At 44.4% G+C, this 20,114-nt stretch overlaps 1 protein-coding gene across 1 annotated transcript in view; it reads left to right on the forward strand.

The window, feature by feature from the left end:
- The first annotated feature begins 8,389 nt into the window (after positions 1–8,389).
- LOC308324648 (BAR/IMD domain-containing adapter protein 2-like 1) overlaps positions 8,390–20,114 on the forward strand; it is a 58,591-nt gene continuing 46,866 nt past the window's right edge. Inside the window, exons 1-3 of the mRNA XM_080776850.1 lie at positions 8,390–8,757; positions 18,275–18,350; positions 19,039–19,125. Coding sequence (XP_080632976.1) covers positions 8,698–8,757; positions 18,275–18,350; positions 19,039–19,125 — 223 coding nt within the window. The 5' untranslated portion in view covers positions 8,390–8,697. The remainder of the gene's footprint in view (positions 8,758–18,274; positions 18,351–19,038; positions 19,126–20,114) is intronic.

Here is a 20,114-nt window from a genome sequence, read left to right on the forward strand (position 1 = left end):
ATATGTCCATCTAAATGCATCTCATCGGACTGTGATGTTGACCATGATATGTCCATCTAAATGCATCTTATCGGACTGTGATGTCGACCATGATATGTCTCTCGTTCTACTCGACCCCCTCCTCCTTCTCCTCCGCCACCTACTTTGCCGCATCCTCCGAGCTTTCGGGCTTGTTGTTTTCTCCGATGTTTCGTCCGATGTCGTATTCCACCAGAAGTATATAAGTGTACTTAAGTGTACGTAAGTACTGTATTGTCCGTATACTGTAGGTGTGTATGGTAATTCATGCAAATTATCCAACTTATGCTAATTGCTCAACATAATGTGAGTTACAGTAGCATCTGGCAGTGTTTGCATCTTATATTTAATATAATTATGTATTTATGCAGATTCAATTTGCTTGAATTACCGTCAACAACTTGTATCAATGCTTTAGTTGCCTTCGCTTCAAAGTTACATAACGTTGAATAAATATACTATATTGGATGTTTGTGTTAGGTTTAGAAATAATGCAAATCTGCTTATAGAGGAAGATAAAATGTCCCCGGAAAATATATAAAAGGCTACTCCTGTGAAAAGGCTATCATTTACGTTTTGGTACGGATTTGTTCACTCAAATGGAACTGATCAATATATCTAGCCCGGCCAAGGACAGTGATCAATATATCTGGCCCGGCCAAGGACAAGTGCAGTCAAAAATAAAGTGACATGAAATGAAACAACTGACTTAAAATAACTTTATAGTTTCTATAGCCTAGTTAACCCATTCTGAAAACGTGGCACAAATCTTTGAATATATATTCTTTCACAGCAAACGTTTTTAACTCAAATCTTTGCTTCTGCGGTGTCTCTGGAACAACTTATTTTCAGATGGGGGTCGGCAGCCAATTACATATATTTGTGGGCGTCCTTGACATGAAAATGTTTGAGAACAACATGGTTTTTCATAAAACTGTCAGGATTTAGAAGACATTTGCTGTATCGTCCTCGAGGTCTAAATGTGTTAAAAGGGTTTGTCAAGCCTGAGACCTTGCCCAGTGCTTTGTTGTCCATAATTAGTTCTACCCTCCAAACAACTCTCTAAAATACAACCATGATATTTTACCTGGTGATTTTTTTAAAAACAAATTCTGTCGTTATTATGTCGTTCTGTCAGTTCCAAAGTTGTCGGTAATAAATAACAGTTTCTACTGATATTAGTTAAATTACAGCATGGAATGTTAATTTACAGGAAAGAGATGTCATGTCAACAAGCACTACGAGCTTGTAGGTCTGCTATTTTTGAAAAATCGTGAAAATGTGGTGCAAATCTTTGAATACATATTCTTGAGTGAACGGTTTTAACTCAAATCTTTGCTTCTGGGGGGGGGGGGGGGGGTCCCTGGAACAACATATCTTTTGTGGTACAAGTCGAAAGTGTGTGTGTGTGTGTGTGTGTGTGTGTGTGTGTGTGTGTGTGTGTGTGTGTGTGTGTGCGTGTGCGTGTGCGTGCGCGTGCGTGGAGAAAGAGTGGAAAGACCACATCGATTTGAAGTGTTGGCGCAGACTGAGAAAACTTGGCAGCTCAACTGAGTGGCTGTGGGTTTTTCTATAGGCACACACACACGCACGCGCACACACACACACACACACACACACACACACACACACACACACACACACACACACAGGCATGTGCACGTGATTGATTGCAACGTGGATGCAGGCTGACTGCACACGACCTCTCCCCGGAGTCTTCAAGGTCATTGACGTTTTGACGTACTCCCTGCCCGCGGCCTGGAAACTCTTTGCATAATTGATGTTGGGTTTGTTCCTGACAGGTTAATTTCCATAAGGCTGTGTTATTGAGCGTATATATACAGTATACTCACACAGCGCAGTCAGTGGCGAACCAGTGGTGGAAAAAGTACTCAAGAACCCCTGACCAGTGATCCTGGTCTCTAAACTGCCTCCCCCTGGCCAGCCGGGGCGCCTGATGGAGGGGAAAGCCTTCATCCAATCACGATAGAGAGGGGCCTTCCGCCAATCATGATCGAGCGGGGGCGGGCCTTGGTGTGTGTGTGTGTGCTGTTGGCCTGTCGCGTGTTCCCCCACTGTAGTGCGTGTGTATGTGCACATCTTTTTACCGCGGTGGACCGGGGGGGTTTTCCAAATCACACAAATCACTGAATGCTCCTTTAAGCCCATATATCTAATTCCATGTGCACGATTTTCACAAAATAATGCTCTCCCAGCTATTATAAAAAAGAGATACATGTGGCTGCTTTAAGTACAGTAGGTGAGTAAATGTACTTAGTTACTTTCGAGCAGTGCAGAGAACAGTTGCACTTCATTAGAAGCCTCAGTATCGTCAGTCAGTGGTGTTGTTCTCTCTCCCATTGGTTTAGTATTGATTCCTTCGCTCTGCGACAGCACTCAACTCCACTGTGTGTGTGCACGCGTGCGCGCGTGTGTGCGTGCATGTGTGCGTGCGTGTGTGGGTGGAAGAGAAAATTACAAAAAACAATTGAGAAGGGAAAACGGAAGATTTCTCATCTTCTCTTGGGAGATAAATTATGCTGCAATTGTCACCTTGCAGGACTGGTGTGCGTGCGTGCGTGCGTGCTGTGCATGCGTGCGGTTTTGTGTGCCCTGCAGCTGCAGACTCATTTCATGTTGTTCGGGCAGAATCCGTCTATCTCCATATTTTCATATCACTTTTTATGCTTTCTTTTCTTCCCTAAATTACTACCCCGTTTAAGGCCCTTTGGGACGGGGAGAGAGAGAGGCGTTGTGGCCTGGATCAGAGTGACAGGTCTGATCATGGTGGATCAGTGCGACAGGTCTGATCATGGTGGATCAGAGAGACAGGTCTGATCATGGTGGATCAGAGAGACAGGTCTGATCATGGTGGATCAGAGCGACAGGTCTGCTCATGGTGGATCAGAGCGACATGCAGGTCTGATCATGGTGGATCAGAGCGACAGGTCTGATCATGGTGGATCAGAGCGACATGCAGGTCTGATCATGGTGGATCAGAGCGACAGGTCTGATCATGGTGGATCAGAGCGACAGGTCTGATCATGGTGGATCAGAGAGACAGGTCTGATCATGGTGGATCAGAGCGACAGGTCTGCTCATGGTGGATCAGAGAGACAGGTCTGATCATGGTGGATCAGAGCGACAGGTCTGATCATGGTGGATCAGAGAGACAGGTCTGATCATGGTGGATCAGAGCGACATGCAGGTCTGATCATGGTGGATCAGAGCGACAGGTCTGATCATGGTGGATCAGAGCGACAGGTCTGATCATGGTGGATCAGAGAGACAGGTCTGATCATGGTGGATCAGAGCGACAGGTCTGCTCATGGTGGATCAGAGAGACAGGTCTGATCATGGTGGATCAGAGCGACAGGTCTGATCATGGTGGATCAGAGAGACAGGTCTGATCATGGTGGATCAGAGCGACAGGTCTGATCATGGTGGATCAGAGAGACAGGTCTGATCATGGTGGATCAGAGAGACAGGTCTGATCATGGTGGATCAGAGCGACAGGTCTGATCATGGTGGATCAGAGCGACAGGTCTGATCATGGTGGATCAGAGAGACAGGTCTGCTCATGGTGGATCAGAGCGACAGGTCTGATCATGGGGGTTGATTCAGGGTGGTAGTCACATTCTAGTCACCTGGAATCTTTTAGTGTTAGTCTATAGTTTTAGTGGACTAAATATCATAAGATTTTTGTCGACTAAATCTACAGTTGCTTTTGTCGACTGAAATGTATTTTGGCGGGCCTTGATGCCGCCGTGATGACTGATTTTACACTTGCTGAAAATTGGAGACAAAAGGAGAAAAAAGGAGACAAATATATAGCTGATCTACAAGCTCACAGCGTGTCTCAGTGCAACGCGCTATGAGCTTGTGGATCAGCTTTTTTCAGCATCCAACCAAGTGAAAAATTATGTGTCTTTTACTTTTACTATTTGTTGACGATTGTCTCTTTATAGTTTTAGTCATCATAGCTTAGTTTCCATTGTAGTTTTCGTCGGTGAATAAAGGTAGTCGACGATAATATTGCAATATTGTGTCTGTGTCCCTTTTATGCCCAAATATGGAGTCTATGCAGACGTCAGAATGACACTGGACAGGGGCCTGTCCAGAGCCCGGGCAGAGAGAGACCTTTCTGGGGCGGTTCTGAACAACCCTGGGTCCGACCGACTCGACACCGGGCACTGCACTCCCTGTGGGGGTGTGGAACACGTGTGTCGAATGTGAAGTCGGTGGGGCGAACGGTTCTGGAGTTACGTGGATTACACACACGCACGTACAGACAGAGACTTGGTGCGTTTATACTTAAGATAGATAAATACTGAACTGATGGAAAGTATTAACCCAATTAGGCCTGACGTCGAAATTAAAAAAAATCTTCCGACATGTTTTCCGAAAACCCCATGTTTCTATGTCAATGGTTCTCAAACATGTTCTTGTCATAAGGACCCCCAAAGATACATGACATTGTCCGCCAACCCCCCATCTGAAAATATTTGGTTCCAGGGACCTCCCACAAGCAAAGATTTGAGTCAAAAACGTTCGCTCTGAAAGAATATATATTCAAAGAGTCTCGCCACACGATTTTTCAAAAATTCCTACGAGCTTGTAGATCTGCTATTTTTCAATAGCTAAAGTATAACATAAAGTAAAAGCAAAGTTCTTTGTTTACCCAGGGAAGTGGACTAAGCTTGAGATGCTTGTTTACAGCCACACCCTGCTCATAGAACATTTCATGGTAGGGGTTCAATGCCTTGCTCGAGGGCACTTCAGCGGTGGTGAATTTCAACGTAAGACCGCTCCGCAAACCGTTCGTCCAATGCTTTAAAACACCAAAAGGGGTTCCTGGCCGTTCGTTCAGAATCGTTCAGATGTTACTTTCCCTGAAAAGTATAACAGCGTTGGACATGCGGGGTTTCCACTGGACAGAGTGAGAAGTATAACAGCGTTGGACATGCAGGGTTTCCACTGGACAGAGTGAGCAGTATAACAGCGTTGGACATGCAGGGTTTCCACTGGACAGAGTGAGAAGTGTAACAGCGTTGGACATGCAGGGTTTCCACGGGACAGAGTGAGCAGTATAACAGCGTTGGACATGCAGGGTTTCCACTGGACAGAGTGAGAAGTATAACAGCGTTGGACATGCAGGGTTTCCACTGGACAGAGTGAGCAGTATAACAGCGTTGGACATGCGGGGTTTCCACTGGACAGAGTGAGCAGTATAACAGCGTTGGACATGCGGGGTTTCCACTGGACAGAGAGAAAAGTATAACAGCGTTGGACATGCAGGGTTTCCACTGGACAGAGTGAGCAGTATAACAGCGTTGGACATGCAGGGTTTCCACTGGACAGAGTGAGCAGTATAACAGCGTTGGACATGCAGGGTTTCCACTGGACAGAGTGAATGGTGTAACAGCGTTGGACATGCAGGGTTTCCACTGGACAGAGTGAGAAGTATAACAGCGTTGGACATGCAGGGTTTCCACTGGACAGAGTGAGCAGTATAACAGCGTTGGACATGCGGGGTTTCCACTGGACAGAGTGAGCAGTATAACAGCGTTGGACATGCAGGGTTTCCACTGGACAGAGTGAGAAGTATAACAGCGTTGGACATGCGGGGTTTCCACTGGACAGAGTGAGCAGTATAACAGCGTTGGACATGCAGGGTTTCCACTGGACAGAGTGAGCAGTATAACAGCGTTGGACATGCGGGGTTTCCACTGGACAGAGTGAGCAGTATAACAGCGTTGGACATGCGGGGTTTCCACTGGACAGAGTGAGCCGTATTCTCCTTTGTTGCGGCTCCTCTCCTCCACAGACACGTGCAGATGATGTTCTGATTGAGAGCTTTAGTGCACGCTGACGGGAATCCAATTGAGACCAAGGTCTCTTTTTCAACGGCGCCCTGGCTGTATACAAACACAGGACATTCATACAGCAATGTTTTTTTTTACATACATGACAAAACACACGGTAGATATAATACAAGAAACACACACACATATACACACCAGAAAACAGAATCAGAATCTTAAAACCACAGCAGGTGTATACAGTATACAGCCTTCCTCTATAGTGTGAGGTCAGTTAAAATTCTCCATAATGAAACAAAGACATCCAGCTTCAACTTTGTTCAGAGGGGCAGGGGCTGAAATCCTGTTAAGAGGGCACTTTTGGACAAAAATAGCGAAAATAGCAGATCTACAAGCTCACAACGCGTGTAGTAAATGCTGCATTTGTTGGTCTGGAGAGGACAGTTGTTTTAGAGACGGGTATAAGGGGCAGGGGGTGAAGCCCCCTTTGATGTCTGCGTGCCCCCCCCCCCCCCCCCCCACACACACACACACACACACACACACACACACCCCTGCGGGCGCACAGAGATCTAAGACCTAGAGCGCAGATGACATTTGGAAAGCAAATATTAACGTGTTTGCTCCGAGAATTGATCCGCGTGACATTTTGCTCTGACAGTTGTGGCTGTGGCTATTTGAAGGCCTTAATGTGTATTAATTTACTCTTCTAAGTACTTTTACTCGAGAACTTCACCATTCTTCTTTTGAATATTCCATTATCGCGAGGCAGTTTTTTTTTTGTTATTGCAGGGAATAGCAGATCGACAAGCTCACAAACAACGCGTCGCAGCGAGGCATGTTGTTCAAGGTTCACTTCTCCTCCGCTCCACAAGGAGGCTCCAAACCATGGGGAACCTGTGGCACTGCCTCACTGCCTCCCTCTCACTTCCTCCCATTGTTCCACAAGCCTGCACGGCACTCGGTGCCGCGCTATGAGCTTGTAGATCTGCTATTTTTCAATAGCTAAAGTGGAACATCATGTTCAAAACACCAAAAGGGGTTCCAGCCCAAAATGGGTTAAAACAGGCTAAACAAATGCTGTGTTTTGTTACCCATGTTTTAAAGTGTTTGTACTTCTGCCCTCTGGGAGATTAAGGCACAAAGAACCAAAGTGAAAGTACATCAGGTTTAAAACATCTGTGTACCTCTAGGCTCTCCCTCTGTTATGTATTTTGTTTGTCACTGCATGTGTGGCTGCAGCAGGAGTGAAAGCCCAAAGACACATTTCGCTTAATGTCCTTGACCGATTGTTCCGTTGCAGTCTCTAAACACATGTGCAGCTTTGTGTTTGTGTGTGTATGTCTCCACACTCACACATGTGTAGAACGTGTGGAACGGGTTAAAAAACACTGATTTAGATTATTAACGTGCCTCAATCTATTAACCCCTATTTTATTCTGAAATGATCTGATCCACTATAGCTCAGCTTGTGGTTTTGTAGATTGGCTATGCACTTCTGAAAACGATTTAACAGATTATAGAAAAATAACATAAAAAAAGACAAAATAATAATAATAATAATAATAATAATAATAATAAAAAGAGAAATTGTGAAATGGGACATTTAAAATGAGGACTTTTACTTTGGTGATGTAAGTACAGTATATTGTAGTGCAAGTACAGTATATTGTAATGATAATACTTTTACATTGGTGTAAGTACAGTATATTGTAACGTAAGTACAGTATATTGTAATGTAAGTACAGTATATTGTAACGTAAGTACAATATATTGTAACGTAAGTACAATACATTGTAACGTAAGTACAGTGTATTGTAATGTAAGTACAGTGTATAGTAATGTAAGTGCAGTATATTGTAATGCTAATATTTGCTCTAGTAAACGTTTGAATGCAGGACTTCTGATTCATTCATCTAATTCATTACAGTGAGCTTTGAGTGACATCTAGTGGTGAGAGAAGGAATCTGCTCATTAAGTCACGTAAGTTCTCCATGATATACAACATTAATGTAGTCTCTGTGACACCTCTAGGGGGCGCAATCTGCATTCAAATATGTTCCTAGAAGCTTTGTCATTGGCCCCTATAGTTGTGTCACAGAGACTACATTTTGTTGGGAGCGTTATACCCATTGCTGGCTGTACAAATTTAAATGCTCTGATTAATTGAACATGGAGGACCCTGATGCAAACAAGTCTTGGTGTTTTCTTCTGCTTTTATCCTCGTAGCAGTTTTTATGCACTTTATTTTGAAAACAAAAATAATACAAAAAAATATATATTTTTTTTTAAATCGATTAATCAATCAATCAATAAATTAATCAATCAATCAATCAATCAGCCAGTCTTGGTGTATTATTTGTTTGCACCACTCGTTTTGCCGCCAGGGGGCGCCAGAAACCTGCATTTTGGGTGTCGGTGCACTTGTGTGTGTGTGTGTGGTGTGGTGTCGGTCGGTGGCGCGCACCTTTGTGACGTCAGACGCTCTCTCTCTCACTACCTCCAAAGTAAACCTGCTCAGTTGAACTAAACTCTGTAACGAAGGAGGAACACACGAGTCTGACAGCTCAGCTCTAAGCCTTTTATCACACACACACACACACACACACACCTGTTACATGCGGACGGTGTCGGTTACTTTGCTCCATTGTGTGTCTGTCGGTTAGAGCAGAACCATTAACAAACATGTCAGTGAGTTAACGGTTAGTTCTTGGCTGTGTTTTTATTTTTCCTTCTATCCCCGCCGGCTGGGTGGACCGTGGTGGACCTATATTAGCTGGTTATTTTCGTTGTCGTCATTATTGGACTTTAAAACTAAAACAAAGGGACTATATTTTATTGTTGTTTCGTTTGAAACATGAACATCATGTCGAGGGAGTCGGACGAGGTGAGCAAGCTCACGGAGAGCACCTACAAGGTGAGCTATACAGGTGTGTGTGTGTGTGTGTGTGTGTGTTTAAGCTCACCACGCCACTATACTGACTTAATGTTTTGCTGGTCAAACAATTGTGCAGATATACAAGCTATCAACGCCTGGCATTGTGACGTGTGGGTAGCTTGTAGATCTGTTCTTTATATGGTTCATAGCTTCAACATGCAGTTCTCCTTCTAAAACTACAGAGCAGATCGATGGCCTCATATTCATAACATAGTTTACATTATCTACACTGTATTGTTCTCTACACTCAGTTTCTCTAATTTAAATTCAAAAGGGGCTTTTTTAGCATGAGGAAACATTGTTTACATCTCTCTCTCTCTCTCTCTCTCTCTCTCTCTCTCTCTCTCTCTCTCTCTCTCTCTCTCTCTCTCTCTCTCTCTCTCACACACACACACTAGCTGCTGTCCATTGAATGAAGCATCCATTTGTATCAAGCATGGTGTTCTCTGTATGTAAGGACAGATGATACAGTGATCATCATACACACACCACAGCCTTGTTTGTCATGTGGGTGTTTTCACCCCATTAAACAGTAGCACTGGGAAGATAATAATAGTCCTACACATAGTACACATAGCACTACAGCAGCTGTCAACATGTCTGTCAACGCTCTACAGAGCTGAGAGAGTTCAGGTGGATTCCTGAATACCAGACACACTTAATGCTTTTTTTGTACTGTAGTAGTAGTAGTAGTAGTGGGGCGACTGGCTCAGGAGGTAGAGCAGGTCGTCCAATGGTCAGTGGGTCGGCAGTTCGAATCCATCTATGTAAAGCGCCTTGGATAAAGGCGCTATATAAATGCACCATTTAACATTTAGCAGTACTAGTACAGTAGTGCAGAGTACATAACATTGCAGTAACAGAGTAGGCCTACTGTAGTACAGAGTACAACATTACAGTAACAGAGTACTGCATGTACGGCATGTCTTTTCAAATGGGGGTCCGTGGGCTAAAACAAGTCAATTTTGGGGGTCCTTGACATGAAAATGTTTGGGAACCACTGCTGTACAGAACAGTGTAGAGCAGGGGTCCCCACACTGAGCTGGTTTCTAAATGACCAGCTCAACAGGATCTACCCACCAATAAAATAATATTATTTTTGAAAAATCATGAAAATGTGGGCACAAATCTTTGAATATGTATTCTTTCAGAATTGGATTTGGAAGGTTTTTGGAAGGTTTTTGGAAGGAAACCTTTTTGGAAGGTTTTTTGGTATTTCATTTGTAATGCTACTGACATTTTTGTGCACAGCAACACTCTTGAAACTTTTGAACTGACAGGTCTTTTTTTTGATGTCACTCAAAGTCACCAAGTGGCAGATACAAAAAAACAGCTATTTTTATGTTGATAAAAAATAAGTTAATTAAGTCCTTGGCAGACATAAAGTTAAAGTAAACATTCTTTAGGGGCATTTAGGCCGGGGCATGTGATCTATACCTGCACAGCCTTTGTGAACCGACTACTGGTGGATCTTAACCTGGCATATAGAGAGTTGAGGAGAATTCCTGCAGAGCAGAAACTCTGATAATGGTTTGAAATGAAACAGTAAGATAAAAGAGCAGCCCCACCCTTCCTGTCAAAGGTATGAAAGGCTTACACCGCGTGCGTGCGTGCGTGTGTGTGTGCGTGAATAGGCCCACCCTTCCAGCCAGTCAAGTATGGAAAGCTTTCACCTCCATGAGTCAGAATGCAGTCTGTCAGGTGTGTGTGTGTGTGTGTGTGTGTGTGTGTGTGTGTGCACGCCCGCACACACTGACTGCTGCATTGTAAGTACATGATCTCAAGTACTGTTTACTTTACAATTGTCAGTACTTTTACTTCTGCTACACTGCATCTGTCAGAGGCAAACATTGCACTTGTTTAACCCATTCTGACCTGAGATCAGATTCTAAAAATGTCTATTACATCCTGACAGTGTCATTATTAACCCATTCTGACCTGAGATCAGATTCTGAAAGTGTCTTCGATTTTTCAAAAATAGCAGACCTACAAGCTCGTATCGCGCCACTCGGTGGCGCGATATGAGCTTGTAGATCTGCTATTTTTCAATAGCTAAAGCATAACATGATGCTAACACCAAAACGGGTTCCCGGTCAGAATGGGTTAAGCCCCTCCTATGTACAGCTTTTGGTGTATGTCCACAAACGTTGTCCTACACAAGCATTACATTCCCATTGACAATGAATGGACAATTTTACGTCATATAGTGTCTGAGCAAATAGTGTCTATTTTACGTCATGATGACGTGCGATGATTAGAGCGCCCCTCACTTCACACAGGTGTGATTTTTAACTTCTACCTCTGCTCCACTGCATCTCAGAGGTTACTCAAGTAAAGAAATCACACCCGTGTGAAGTGAGGGGTGCTAATATATTAAAGTCTAACTCATGTTGATTAGGTGATGTAATTGTGATGTAAAACAAACGGTGCCAACACAAACATTAAACACCATTAACAATAAAGAGACAATATGGCTTAATGAGGCACAATATGACGTACATTTTCCCTTCATTGTCAATGGCGTTTTAAAAACAAACATTGAACTAAAAACAAACATTAACCCTGTATATAGGAGGGCCCCTCAAATATCTGAATAGGCCTGCCGGACTTTTAACTTGTAACATATTTACGCTCAATACGCTGTGCTATTGATACTTTTACTGCAGTAAATCAATGCGAGTACTTAATTGTTCTGCCCTGTTAGCCTTTATGAACACGCACATTGTTGTGTCTGTCTCAGGGGTTGACAATAGGGTAACAGGGTTGACACTGCTGTGGTTCTTCTGATTTTTAGCAGCGTTTTTCGCCGTTTTTTCCGAAAAACGCGTCCAGTCTGCAAGGACCTTAATGTCTCAGACATGGACAGAGTTTATGGTGGCCAGGGGTGGAATTGAAACATTGCATGCAATGAAGTAAAACTAATTGTGAGAAATAAATCTGAATTCTATTGTTTTGTTTTACAATAAATTCATTTTAGAGTATAGTCATCATTATATTTTCGTAATGAACTGCGACGGAAGTGAGTCAGTCAGACAGACACGCAGGTACCAACCCACCTCTGACCTCTTCCGTCTTCCTACCTGTGTCGTCAACTTGACCTCTGACCTCTTTCGTCTTCCTACCTGTGTAGTCAACTTAGCAAAAGTAAAGGCAGTTTACAACAAACCCACCCCGCCCCCCGGGGCCATCAGTGGAGGGAGGTGGATCATGATCTTGGGGGAAAAACGCGGTTGTCCAAAGCAGAATTCCCCACAAAGTCATTTGGTAAAACCAATGTTCGTTTTCCACCTTTTATTACAAAGAAGAAGCATGCGTGGATGGTATATTCACTTTCAAAGGATGCAGTGTTTTGTTGCAAGTCAGAATAACCGTTCAATTGAACACTTTTGTTTGTGCGATAAAAAATAATAATATCCAAATTGTTATGCCTAAACTATACATAGCTATGAATATTAATATGGGTTCACACTTGATAGTTTATGTTTGTAAGTGTATAGCAACAGTGAAAACAAGTTAACAACACATTCTAGGTAAACGGTGCTTTTATTTTACATTCTACAGACCAGAGAGCTCTGGCCACGTTCAGGTGTTTAGACAGATTCATGGTGTTGTGTTTATAGACTGTTGTGTCTCCCTCTCAAACGAGCACTTTTCCCGGTTGGGCAACCTGAAAGCAAACTCCACATGCCCAAAAGTTTAATTCAGATGGCAGGTGGGCAACCCTTAGTGTTTTATTTAGCTGCCAGGGGCAGGTGGGCAACCCTTAGTGTTTTACTTAGCTGCCAGGGGCAGGTGGGCAACCCTTAGTGTTTTATTTACCTGCCAGTGGCAGGTGGGCAACCCTTAGTGTTTTAATTAGCTGCCAGAGGCAGTTGGGCAATGCTTAGTGTGAATGCATTTCGTACAGCTGCAATGTTGGTGAGTTGAACGTTGTTTAATACAATCAGATTCAGATAGGACCTTTCTGTTTGGATGAATGGGTGGTCAAGGCCAAGATGTTTTTTGCCACTCAGTAGGCGTTCCTGCATTACTTCAGGGTATGCTGAGGTCACGTGCATGACCTCTGTTTTTTCTTTTTTTATGTTTTTTTTTCTTTTTCGGCAGACAGTAGGCTGACAGGAAATGGGGGAGAGAGATGGGGTGACATGCAGTGAAGGCCTTCTGGCACACTGCCAGACTGGATTATCAGCCAAGGTGCCTGGACGGCTGAGGCATGGCCCATCATTCCGCTGTAAACCAGTAGTCATCAATTATCTGCCACTGGAGCAGTGTGGTCAGTGTTAACCTATAGAAACACGCTGTCCTCTGGCGGTAATATTACACTGTTTGTTTGGGTTTGTAGTTGTACCAGCTCACTGGCCTTGTGGTCAGAGTGTCTGCCCTGAAGACTGGAGGGAGGTCGGGGTTCGATCCGCGGTCGGGTCAAACCAAAGACTGTAAAAATGGCACCCAATGCCTCCCTGCTTGGCACTCAGCATCAATTGGTTGGATTGGGGGGGGTCAGTCCCGGCTTGGCACTCAGCATCAAGGGTTGGATTAGGGGGTCAGTCCCTGAGACATACTAGCGTCATGTCCAGGGGATGTACTTGTACATCAAGCTGCCTCACACTACAGAAACAGGAGATAGGCTCCTGCCCATATGGGCCTCATGGCTACAGAAACAGGAGATAGGCTCCTGCCCCTATGGGCCTCATGGCTACAGAGACAGGAGGTAGGCTCCTGCCCCTATGGGCCTCATGGCTACAGAAACAGGAGGTAGGCTCCTGCCCCTATGGGCCTCATGGCTACAGAAACAGGAGATAGGCTCCTGCCCATATGGGCCTCATGGCTACAGAAACAGGAGGTAGGCTCCTGCCCCTATGGGCCTCATGGCTACAGAAACAGGAGGTAGGCTCCTGCCCCTATGGGCCTCATGGCTACAGAAACAGGAGGTAGGCTCCTGCCCCTATGGGCCTCATGGCTACAGAAACAGGAGGTAGGCTCCTGCCCCTATGGGCCTCATGGCTACAGAAACAGGAGGTAGGCTCCTGCCCCTATGGGCCTCATGGCTACAGAAACAGGAGGTAGGCTCCTGCCCCTATGGGCCTCATGGCTACAGAAACAGGAGGTAGGCTCCTGCCCCTATGGGCCTCATGGCTACAGAAACAGGAGGTAGGCTCCTGCCCCTATGGGCCTCATGGCTACAGAAAGAGGATATAGGCTCCTGCCCATATGGGCCCCATGGCTACAGAAAAAGGAGATAGGCTCCTGCCCATATGGGCCTCATGGCTCAGTAAGGCTTATTGTTTGGGTAGAGAGAGAAGGGGGTGTTTTTTTTGGGGACAGCAAAACAAACCCAAGCTCAACCATCCCTGTGTCTGGGCGTCTATACCAAAACAAAGCGAAGACACTGATTTTGTTTTGTTGAAAAAGACAATTTGTCTTGTTTTTTTCCAAACTGACGTAGTGGAACAATAAGTAGCCTAACAGCAGTGGTTGAAGTGGTTGTGGTTCCCAACTTTTTCATGTCAATGACACCCACATTGACACTAATTAGCCCACGGACCCCCATTTGAAAACATATGCCAGGGACCCCCCATAAGATCAGGTTTTTACGGCTCTAGCAGTGATTCTCAACCCTCAAGTTTAATTTGATGGACCCCCCAGTTTGACATGCATTAGTCTACGGACCCCCATGTAATGGCATTTCTATCTCTGGGACCCCAATTTATATTATAAAATCAATGTTAATTTAACTCTGAGAGTGTACTAATACATTTGTACACTCTCAGAGTTACAGACCCCTAAGGGTCCATTACTATCATTTAGCTGGGGACCCTCAAGGACCCCTGGGGGTCCCCGGACCTCACTTTGGGTACCACATGGCCTACAGGCCAAGTCTGGAGACAGAAACTGAGACTCTCCTGGTCACAATATTACAAGAATAGACAGACAAAATAAAGTTTTTAAAAAAGGAAAGAATAATAATAGCCATACTGTTAAAATAAAGTTTATAAAAACAAGGAAATACATAAAAAAACAATATACAGACTGTGCTTCTCAGAAAGTCATAATACTGACCGTACTTTAATGTCCAGGCCGGTGTTTCTGAATATTTTCCCACAGCAACTAAGCATTTGGACACTGACCATGGCATGCACCATCTGAAATCATTTTGTTCCAATAACTCCCACACACGATTTGGGATGTAAATGTTTCAAAATATATTGTAGTCACAATGCGTTGCCAAAGGCATTGTGAGTTTGTAGATGTTGGTTGCCTATATTTTCTGTGTGTGTGTGCGTCCGTGTGTGTGTGTGCGTGCTTGTGTTTGTGAGTGTGTGCGACGTGCGTGTGTGTCCACATGTGCCTGTGTTTGTGCGCACTGCGCAGGTGGCACCGGGTGGTATCAACATTATTGTTAAACCCACCAGGACAGTGCAGATGTACATCTACAGGCTATCAAATAGCTGGCATTGAGACGTGTTGATAGCTTGTAGATCTGTTCCTTTTTGGCTTATTGGTTCATATAGCTTTAACAGAGATTTGCATTTCTAAACTGTATTCTCTCTCTCTCTCTCTCTCTCTCTCTCTCTCTCTCTCTCTCTCTAAGTCAGGGGTGCCCAAAATCCCAAAACGTTGTTCGTTATATGCAAGAAAACCCTGCCAATTCAAAATGTTCCCTCTGTCTTTCCAATTCCAAGTGCATTTGTCTTTATTATGTAACGCCATCACATTGTTTAACTATTTTCAGCAGTTGGATAGTATTTTTGGGTGGGTAGATCTAGTTGAGCCAGTGAGTCATTTTAAAAGTATAGCTCTCAAGAAAAAAAAGTGTGGGCACTTGTGTGAGTCTCAGTTATCTCTGTGGTTGACGTTCTGCTCCTCGGAGGTTCAGAGCAGATCCTTGAAGTGATGAAACCCCCAGCCTGACGCGTTTAATAATTCAGCATACTGTAACTGTGTGTGTGTGTGTGTGTGTGTGTGTGTGTGTGTGTGTGTGTGTTTGGTAATATTATACAGCGACTCAGCGAGCTCCTTCAACACACACACACACACACACACACACACACACACACACACACACACACACACACACACACACACACACACACCCCTTAGCAGAGAGAGAGAGAGAGAGAGACTTTTCATTGATAGCTTTATTGAGCTTGTTTGACAGCGCTGACATCAGTGTTGAATTGTTTCTGAACTGTCCACGGCCCCCTGATAAGACCCAGGGTGAATGGACATAGATTATATATACTTATTATGAGCATTAGTGAGGTTCAAAATGGGTGAAATGTTCCGTAACAGTGTCACTTTGTCCTAGCTGTGTTTTATATAACCAATAAAACAATCATTCATTGTAGAGTTGTTTCCGATACCGATACTGGTATCGGCTACCCGGGACGATACCCCCCTCAGGTACTCGTCCTCGGTACTCGGAACTGGTCCCGACACGAGTACCAAAACATCCAATTGACACTAGGCTGAACGATCAATGCAACGGGAGCCAGTCTGACCCAACACTGCAGCAGATCGCCAGAAACAGCCGATCTACAAGCATGAGTGACAGCTGCCAAGTCTAGATCGTAGATCTGCACCTATGAGGAAAAGGGGGTAAAATAAGTAGTTACTTGTTTCGGTACTCTGTATCGGTGAGTACTAATAATTAAGTACTAAGAAAAATGGTATCTGGTAGTGTGGTCTGGTTCCCTGAAGAATCACTGTGTGCACTCGGGGGGTGCATACTTAGTTTAGACTAGTCATTGGTTAGACATGGGTAAGGTTAGGTTTAGGTGTGCTGCCCCGTGGGAGGTTAGGTTTAGGGTGAGGGTTTGAGATAGATTGTAGATGTAGGACTAATGACTGGTCTAACCAATGACTAGTCTAAACCAAAAACTGTCTAAACTAAGTACTGCACCCGCCCGTCGGCCACTGGCCCAACTTGGGAAAGATGCAACTAGGGAACCTAATAGCACCCGTCTTAACTACATGGAAATGTTTTGACAGCTACTGATTTAGAAGGCATTTGTAGAATGGGCCTCGGGTCTGTCTTAACAGGTTAAGTGGCTGACTTAACGACAGCTTAGCGCAGCGGGAAATGATTGGTGATTGGTCACCGACCGTAATGATGTAGCGCGAAATGATTGGTGATTGGTTAGCGACCGTAAGGACGTATTCATTGTTTTGTTGTGAAAATTCACATGATGCTCGCCAACTAATACGAGGAAGTATACGCGTTCGTTTCCCATGCACGGAAATGCGTCGTCATGACACACGTATATTAGTTACCCTAAAGTTATGCGTACTATTGTGTTACAAGGATATGTGTTACTTGAAGTTAAAAGTATGCGTCCTGTGGATGGTGTCACAAGGCTGGGCGGGAGGGAGCACCCTTTGGTGTTTTAAGCATTATGTTATACTTTAGCTATTGGGAATTAGCAGATCTACAAGCCCGTTGTGCGGCACCCACCGATCTGCTATTTATTTTTTAAATCGTGAAAATGAGTAAATCTTTGAATATATATATATTCGCTCACAGCAAACATTTTTAAATCATATCTTTGCTTCTTTGAGAGGTGCAGACTACATATTTTCAGATGGGGGGTCGGCAGCCGATTACATATAATTCTGGGGAATAGTTAGTAAATAGTTTGAGAACCACTGACATAGAAACATATAGGGTTTTTCAGGATTTAGAAGACGTCATTGAGTAGAATCGTCCTCGGGTCTAAATGGGTTAAAGTTATGCGTTCACATGACCAGGCTGCTTCAGTACTATAAGCTGTGAACGCTGGGCCTTTTTTACTTATCATCATCCATCATTTCCTGCATTGTGTTGTTTGGGGGGGGGGGGCTTTTGGCGCACGCACGCACGCACGCACGCAATGCACACGCACACGCGCACCTCGTTTTCACATCACTCATTATGAGCTAATCATCTCGGAGCTCGTTAATACTGCATTGAGGCAGCCTAGGCATCAGTGTTGCCATGTCTGCTTATTATAGGCGACTTTCTGTAAAGCAGCTTCATTGTAAAGGTTGGTGGTGGTGGTGGTTTGCTTCTAACGTGCTTGTTTTGGGCTTGGCTGTTTAATATTGTTTAAACCAGTGGTTCTTAACCCATTCTTGGGACTTGTGTGCAAGCAGAGCGCACAAGTACTGCTATTACAGCTGCTGTTCTAAAGCCTTTAGACTCGTTGTTGACCTATTACCAACCTTTACGTCACCATCAACAGCCAATAAGGGACCACCATTCTTACCCCGATGTGTGTGTGTGTGTGTGTGTGCGTGTGCGTGTGCGTGTGTGTGCGCGTGTGTGTGTGCGTGTGTTACCTTAGTTATGTTATCAGCCAAACCCTGATTGACCGACGGACAACACCGACATAGTACATACTGTACGCAGCCGATTAGTACTTGCGTGCTCAAGTCATAACATTGCAGGACGAAAAAGGTCTTTTTGACCTTAAGTCCGCTTGTGTTAATGCTTCTCTCTCTTCTCCTCCATGTACAGAATGTGATGGAACAGTTCAACCCTGGACTGAGGAATCTGGTCAACCTGGGGAAGAGCTACGAGAAATCAGTGGCTGGTGAGAAGTATTACAACATCCTTTTATTCATGGTTTATTTATTAGATTTATTATTAGATTTATTTGTTTATGTACTGAGGAACCACCTGGAGGAAGAGCTACGAGAAAGCAGTGGCTGGTGAGAATTATTAAAACTACTGTTTTTATTTGATTGTTGAATCCTTTATTAGTCCAAGATATAAAGAGCACGGGGTGCAGTAAGACATTAAACTAAAAGGATAACATATCTCCATCAACGCCAACGTTTTCTACCGTTGTCATTCTTGAACGTTACTAACGTTGATCGGTGTCTAGTCTCGAGTTGCCAGACTGTTTCCTCTCGCAATTTCCAAATGCTTCCGTCATACAGTCTGGCAAAAGCTGGAAAAGCTATCATGAGTAAAATATAAAGCGGAAGTGGAGCCTCCTCCCCACTTCCGTTTTCGTCTTTACAGCCGCGCAAATTTATCCTAATATGAATAGAAAACATCTAAGCATATAGGCATACAGCTTGCTGCTTAGCATAAAAGGAAAAAATAAAATAAAATGTAAAGATATTTTAAAATATATTTTTTTGTGGATGGAAATGGCAGCTTCCTTACTCGGATTTCGGGAGGTGTAGTTCCAGACTCTATATAGCATTCGGAGCTTGTGGAATAGTTGTCTGGCTATGCAAGACTAAACTGTGTCCAACTCTCTCTCTCCCCAGCGATGACCCTGGCAGGGAGGCTGTACTTTGACGCCATGTCTAAGATCGGAGAGAACGCAGCCGTGTCTCCTGTGTCTAGAGAACTAGGTGAGTTCATCCGCTGAGTTTGTAAATACATCAGAGATGCGATTATAATTATGGCCTGGATGAGAGGTCATCAGGCGGTCTCCAACCTTCTTAGAGTGTTTCGACCCTCAACCACTACACTCTCGAGTTGGTGGGTCAGCAGTGATTGGTCAAGTCACTGCCCCTCTCCTCCATGCTTCCAGCTATTGTCCTCTCTCTTATGCCAGAACCAACAGGAGGCGCTCTCTGCCTTGTGTGTTCTTCAGGGGACTGCAGGCACTGGGAGGTCTCTAGGACGGTGTTTGTGTGTTCTTGGGGGGATTGGAAGCACTGGGAGGTCTCTAGGACTGTGGTTTGTGTGTTCTTGGGGGGATTGGAAGCACTGGGAGGTCTCTAGGACTGTGGTTTGTGTGTTCTTGGGGGGACTGCAGGCTTTTAGAGGTCTCTAGGACTGTGGTTTGTGTGTTCTTGGGGGGATTGGAAGCACTGAGAGGTCTCTAGGACTGTGGTTTGTGTGTTCTTGGGGGGACTGCAGGCTTTTAGAGGTCTCTAGGACTGTGGTTTGTGTGTTCTTGGGTGACTGCAGGCTCTTAGAGGTCTTAGAGGACTGGTTTGCGTCCTGCCTATGGTTCTCCTACGTCTCACCAGACTTAATACGTCTGTGAGGTATGCATGCGTCCAGTCCTTGTCCACACTTGTCCGCCTTACTCTGGTGTTTTTGAGTCGAGGTGGTTTGTTCGAGGTGAGACTTCTCTGCGTCTGTGCCACTGTCCTCGTGGTTGAATCTGACATTATTCATTGTGCTGCTGCTGTTATAAACCATGAAGGCTTCACGCTAATTAGCAGCTAGGAGACTGTGTGTGTGTGTGTGTGTGTGTGTGTGTGTCCTTACTCCTTACCAAGGTGCTTAAGTACCAACATCTTAAGGATGCTATTTATATACAGCTTGATAACAAATTGCTTGTGGTCATATTTGGAAGCCTCTGTAATGTCCATAAATCAGTCGTGAG

This window comes from Protomyctophum bolini (genome assembly GCF_963924005.1).
Source record: "Protomyctophum bolini genome assembly, chromosome: 11".
NCBI lineage: Eukaryota > Metazoa > Chordata > Actinopteri > Myctophiformes > Myctophidae > Protomyctophum > Protomyctophum bolini.